General features: G+C 49.3%; 1 protein-coding gene across 1 annotated transcript in view; it reads left to right on the top strand.

Annotated features, from left to right (window-relative positions):
- The first annotated feature begins 2,687 nt into the window (after window positions 1-2,687).
- Window positions 2,688-6,000, top strand: part of MYCBP2 (MYC binding protein 2) — a 169,279-nt gene continuing 165,966 nt past the window's right edge. The window contains exon 1 of the mRNA XM_065744087.1: window positions 2,688-3,320. Coding sequence (XP_065600159.1) covers window positions 3,049-3,320 — 272 coding nt within the window. The 5' untranslated portion in view covers window positions 2,688-3,048. The remainder of the gene's footprint in view (window positions 3,321-6,000) is intronic.

Here is a 6,000-nt window from a genome sequence, read left to right as displayed (position 1 = left end):
ATGTGGGATATGAGAGCTTTTGAATTACATATTAGAAATTCTAGTTCTGCTGGGTTGGAACTCATGTTAATACGATGATTCACTCGAGCAGCGATACTGAACAGCATGGACGGTCAGACTCTGAATTCCAGGTGACTTCTGAACAATTTTTTTTGATAGAAACTATTCATAAGGGTGCCAGGTTTATGAATGCAGCTGCTGAAAATCCCACTTCCAGGTATAAGAGAGATGCCGACTGGCAAAATACTTCATTCAATACCAGCAAGTAAATGGTAGCAAAAAGGAACTGTCAGAAGATGCATTTTGACTACAAAGCAGAACTACCAAAAAATAGCAGCTTTCTGTTGACTGAGATTGTGCTTACAAGAAATCTGTCTTCCAAACTTCTTCTGCTAAACCAAAAGCTACATAAAACAAAGGGCTGATCTGGTATAAACAGGTTCTCTAAAACTGCATCACCTTTTTTTTTAAATCTTTTGGATTAACAAATCTGAATCTGTAATTATTTTATACCAACTGCAGAAGTATGCAGTATGCTCATGTCTCTGATACCAGGGAGCCCAGAACTGGACACACTACTGCAGGTGTGGCCTCACCAATGGTGAGCAGAGGGGAAGGATCATCTCTTTTTCCTGCTGGCAACACTTTGCCTAATGCAGCATCTTTTGCAGCAGTGTCACACTGCTTTTTCAGTTTGATATCTGCCCAGACCCCCAGGTCCTTTGCTGTGGGCTGCTTTCCAGCTGGGTCCCCCCAGCAAGTCCTGCTGCTGGGGCTGCTTCTCCTCAATTGTGGCGTCAGTTATCAAAAATGTTAGCTCATCCTAAGCTGAAGTTTATGGAAGGGGGGTTGCATACCACTGACACCTAGAGAGATTCACTCCAAAAAGCAAAGATTTGAGATAAAAACTGATGCAGAGCAGCAGTTCAGTTTGTAAAGAACAATATTCTGCACACTGTGTACAGCTGTGCACAACACCAGCCTAGACATGTTCTAGAGTGTGGAGCAATACGCAAGAATTGCAATAAATTGCATCACTTTCCTAAAACTTTGCCAGTACTTCACTTTTATAGCATTCATATTAAGATGGCTATGTGCAGAGGAATGGTTTTGAGACTTGATGTGCAATTTTACACCAGAAGATAGCTCATCTGTCAGGCACTGTGTCTGGTGAAGAGTACCAGCTGTTCCAACAAATTGCAAAATGAGCTTAACAGTCCACCCAGTTCTTGACTGCATGAGTGATTTCAGGCAGTCCCTAAAAGAGGAGTGAAAGAGGCTTATCATTCTGTTTTGCCAGAGCAAATGCAATTTGGTGGGGATGGCACTATGAGACATGGAGCTTGTTTCCTTGTGGTTTCTGTTCTCACTGCTGAGTTATCCTTTTTCACTTTTTTTCCTCTCCAAATACTCTGCAGTGCGTAAACTGCAATGAAAGCTTTTTATGTAGTTTTTATTTTAAGTACTTAGCGGGTGTTTTCTGGTGCTTCTAAGTCCATTCAGAAAGCAACATTTTCTCAGTGATGACTGGGTATCTTTATTACCAGGCCAGATATCATGAAGAAAACCTATACAGTTCATTTTTCTTTTGGCATCCTTCATTCTCCGTACAAAGCATTCGAAACTCAGCATAAACACAGAAGTGTTGTTGAGCTATGCATAGACATAACAAAGGTGACAGTAGCATAGTCCGTTTGTATTTGCTGTTACACAGAGAGTTGTTTGCAACTCTTATCTACATAGATAGAGCCCAATAAGTGGGCTGTTCCAAAAGTAATGCCTCCTATTTTACATTGGTCTGTGCTGTCAGAGGTGGATATTTGACATGGCAGTAGAGGTTGAACCTCCTCACTGATATTCTGTTACATGTTGTTGCCTTGCAACAGACGGCAGCAGAGAGAGGGGCAGTGTGACAACACGGCATCTGACATGGAATTGTGCGTGGAGCAAAGGTGTGTCACTGAATTCTTCCATGTGGAAAAAATGGCACCCACTGACATTCGTCGATGCTTACTTAGCATTTGTGGAGACCAAACATCAGATGCGAGCACAGTGAGGCACTGGATGCTGCATTTCAGCAGTGGTGATGGTGACAATGGGTCACCTCCACTGGTACAGATATTTGTAAGCGCATCATGCAGGTCCTCGTTCATCACTGGTAAATATGCACAGCTACCAGTGGTGGCTCTTTTAGAAAACAGTGCTCTGTAGCTCAGAATTTGCTCCCTCAGTAGTGTCGTAAGCGTTGTCATTTCCATAGAAATAACCAGGAGGCGTTACTTTCGGAGCTACCTACACATACGTATTCATTAGCAGCAGAATTCCAGGCTTTTTTAGGCCCTCGCTCACAAAATAAATGAAGCACAATATGCGTTGTGTTTGGGGCAGTTCTTTGCTGACTTAAATCCAAGCTGCATTTTCCACGCGGTCTTCTTTTAACACGGATTTTCTTCACAATTTTCACAGGGCATCCTCTGAGCCGTCCGCTTGAAGCTTTCAGATGGGTAAAACGATAGAAAGACCGACCCTACCGTAGATAAAAAGCGCCCGCGGCGCGAGCAGCCTCTCACCACACCCAGCCCTGCGGCGGTCAGGCTGCCTAGGGCAGGTGCGGCGTTGCGTCCGCCCCGCGCTTCCCGGGGGCAGCGCGGGAGGCGGAGCTGCGCATGCGCTTAGCGCCGGGAGGGAGGTGGGGCCCGGGCGGCTGCGCGGCCAGGGCGGCGGCGGCGCCGAGCAGAGAGTCGGGAGGGGGAAGCGATCGCCGCCCCCGGGTTGCGGGAGGAGGAAGCGAGCGGCCGGGCCGCCGGTCCCGAGGCTCACGGTGCTGCCCGGAGCTCGACGCGCCCGCCGGCGCTGCGGCCGGGCCGGAGGTGCAGCCGGGGCCCTGCCGAGGAACCCCGAGCCGGGTTCCCGCAGCCCGGCCCGAGTGGATGTGCGGCCCGCGGGGCGGAGGCGGCCTCTCCATGGGCGGGTGAAGGCAGCGGGAGCCGCCTGTGTGAGCGCCGGGCCGGCAGGCAGCGCAGCCAGCAGGGGGCGGGCGGGGAGGGGATGAGCGCCGCAGCCGCCGCCTCTGCGGGAGCCGCCGTCGCCTCCTGCAGCGGGGCAGAGGGCGGCTTCTTCTTCCTCTCCGGCGGCTCCGCTCCTGCTGGGGCCATGGGGCCCGAGGAGGGCTCCGGCGGCGCGCTGGCAGCCCTGCCTCCTCCGCCGGGCTGCCGGGGCCGCTACCAGCTGCTGCTCTCTGGGAAGGCCCTGGCCGACAGATACCGGAGGATTTACACGGCGGCGCTGAGCGATCGGGAGCTGGGCGGCCACCCGGGCAGGTAACGCGCTGCTCCCCCCGCGGTGCGGAACAGGCCTTTCCCCGAGCTGGCTAGCCGCTCGTCGCCCCGTGCCATGCGGCCTCGGGAGAGGGGGAGGGGGGCGGCGACGATGCGGCCGCCCGGCTGCCGTCCCCGCCCTGCAGCCCGCCCGCCGTCACGGCGCAGATGGCGCTGCCGTTCCCGAGGCCGGCGGAGCGCTCACCTGCGGCCGCCTCCCCTCCCCCTCCTCCCGCGGGGCTGGAGCGGGAGCACGCCCAGATCGAAACGGAGCTCTGCATCCTTCCTTCCCCGCTCTCTCCGTGCCCAAACGTGCCGGTTCCCCCCCATCCTGCTTCGCGGGGATGCTCTTTCCCCCTCGACCCCCCCCCCCCCGCCTGTTGCTCCGCCACCGCTCACCTGCGCCGCTAAACCGGCGGTGTGGGACTGCCGGAGCCGTCACCCCGCTCATTGCTCCGCACCGCCCCGCCCGGCCTCGCGGGCGGCCCCTTTGTGCTGAAGGGTGGCCGTGCCTTGGCGTCCCCGGTGCGCCCCATTGTTCCTCGGCCGGGGGGGGGGGGTCAGGTTTTGGGTGGCACGAGAACGGGCGGTTCCTGCGTGAGAATACCTGAGCTCTGTGAGGCCGTGGCTGGGCCTGATTGTAGGTGACGCTCAGGTTGTTGTAAGTTGGTAATGGCTGTGTTACTCCGTCCATACATCTTTGGGTGTTTTCTGCTTTCTTTTTCTTTCTTTTTTTTTTTCTTGCACCTATCTCAGCTGAGCAGCAGGAGTTGTTCCCCAAAGAGGGGTGCATATAGGAGGGGAATGGTGTAAGGAGCTAGAGGATTAATGCAACTTTCTCAAATTGCTCTTTGACTGGTGTCACAAACGTGGACTTAGAAACATTGGCATGTGACATCATTGTAATTACTGAGCTTTCCGCAGAGTATCTGACAGAGAAACTATGCACACACATATATATGTAAGCATACTATTATATACACTGCACCTGTGTATATGTTGTATGTATCTCTAGTATGTGTAGATGTACATTATTTCCATGCATGATACCTGTCAGAGTTTTCTTACCCTCGTTATCCCTTAGCCAAGTGTTTATTCTTTTTCCTTCACATCTTTTCCTGCTCTTGACTGGGACTGCAAGTGCTTGCTGTAAGCAAGTCTATGTTGAACTTTAATCAGGCATGTGATTGCTCTGTGGCATTCAGGCATCTACCTGAATTTTGTTTACCTTGACAGGTCTGTATTGCTTAGAGCTGTAGTTTTGTGTTTGTCCTGTCATCAGTGGTTTCTGGTTTCATTGTAATTCAACAGGTATCTTTTCGACATACCGTTGCAGAAAGTAAGGACTTTAAGTGTCAGTCTTAGCGTTTCTTTTAATTTAATGTTAAACTGTGAGGTATCATCAGTTGTATTCTTTCTGATTTTGTTTTTGATTAGCAGGTTATTGTGAGGCTGACAATTAAAAGAAACAGTGACATTGAGAAGTTACTGTATGCCTTCAGTTTTGTAGACTAGTCACTTGTTGGCTACATTGTGTCATCATAGAGCAAATCCAAGAGGTTTGAATCCTCTGCACAAGGGAACGGATTGTCTCAAGGTCAATGACTGCTAGTTGCTTCTGGGCAGTACAGCCAATCCTGGATAGTAGAACTTCTAAGAGGTTTAATACTTACTGTTAGCTAGTACCGTCTCTTAATACTGACCCTCAGCATCTCTTGTATTGGACTGATGGCAGTCAAGATAGATACTGCTCATAATCTCCACCCTTCCTCTGTACCAGCATCAAAACATTCCTGCTGAAGGTTTGAGAGTTTCAGCTACTTAGTAGTATTTAAAAAGAAATTTCAGAACTGCTTTCTACAACTATCTCTTGAAGTTAAAATGATAAAAATCTCCCACACTTTCTGAAGAGATATCATAAATCAGTTTGTGCTTCCATGTAGCTACTACAGCGAAGGGTCAGATAGGTAAAATAAAGACTCCTTATAAACCTTATTGCCTTAACCTCCAATTAATCTATATGGAAAATCTAACCCTACTAATCTGTCTCTTAAGAGTGTTTGTGGCTATAAAAATATATTGAAGTAACTTAAGCTAAAATTGGCATTTAGACATTAATAACATCTGCCCGTGTGCTGAGAAGACTTTTTACTGTGAAGAGTGATAGTACAACCTTCTTGCAATATGTTGACATAAAATCTTTGTTTCAGGCCTGCGGAACTGTGTTGTGCACACTTGAAATGGAGTGGTCAGTGCCTCACTGAGCACTTTTATTCCAACCCTGATTTAAATGATTACGAGGAACTAGAAAACAGTATCAGAGTGCTTGTGCACAGACAGGGAAGTTAGGCATTGTGAAGGATGTGTAAAAGCTCTGTGTAAGATTAACTTTGCATTTGCAAGGTGTTTGTGCTAGCTGTCATCTGAAAGCAGCAAATGTCACGTGTTGAGTAGGATGGAGTAATTGGCTTTGAAAGAGAGCTAGCAGTGCTTTGCTTTTCCTCATGTAGTGCTGGCTGTGGTGTTATGAACACTTTGGTCTCCAGAGGAGACAGTTTGGTTGCTATGCTTGTTGCCCCACTGCGTTGATATTATTTATATAGTCTCTTGCAGTAACAGATTAGAGACTTGTGCTGGGTTAAAATTAACTTGGCAAAAATGGTTTGTTGTAATCCAGACTAAT

The sequence above is a fragment of the Cyrtonyx montezumae genome, unplaced genomic scaffold (genome assembly GCF_038088225.1).
Source record: "Cyrtonyx montezumae isolate F1298 unplaced genomic scaffold, pur_monq_1.0 scaffold_3, whole genome shotgun sequence".
Classification (NCBI taxonomy): domain Eukaryota; kingdom Metazoa; phylum Chordata; class Aves; order Galliformes; family Odontophoridae; genus Cyrtonyx; species Cyrtonyx montezumae.
Note: the sequence above shows the minus strand (reverse complement) of the source record. Positions and strands in the feature narration are given on the sequence as shown.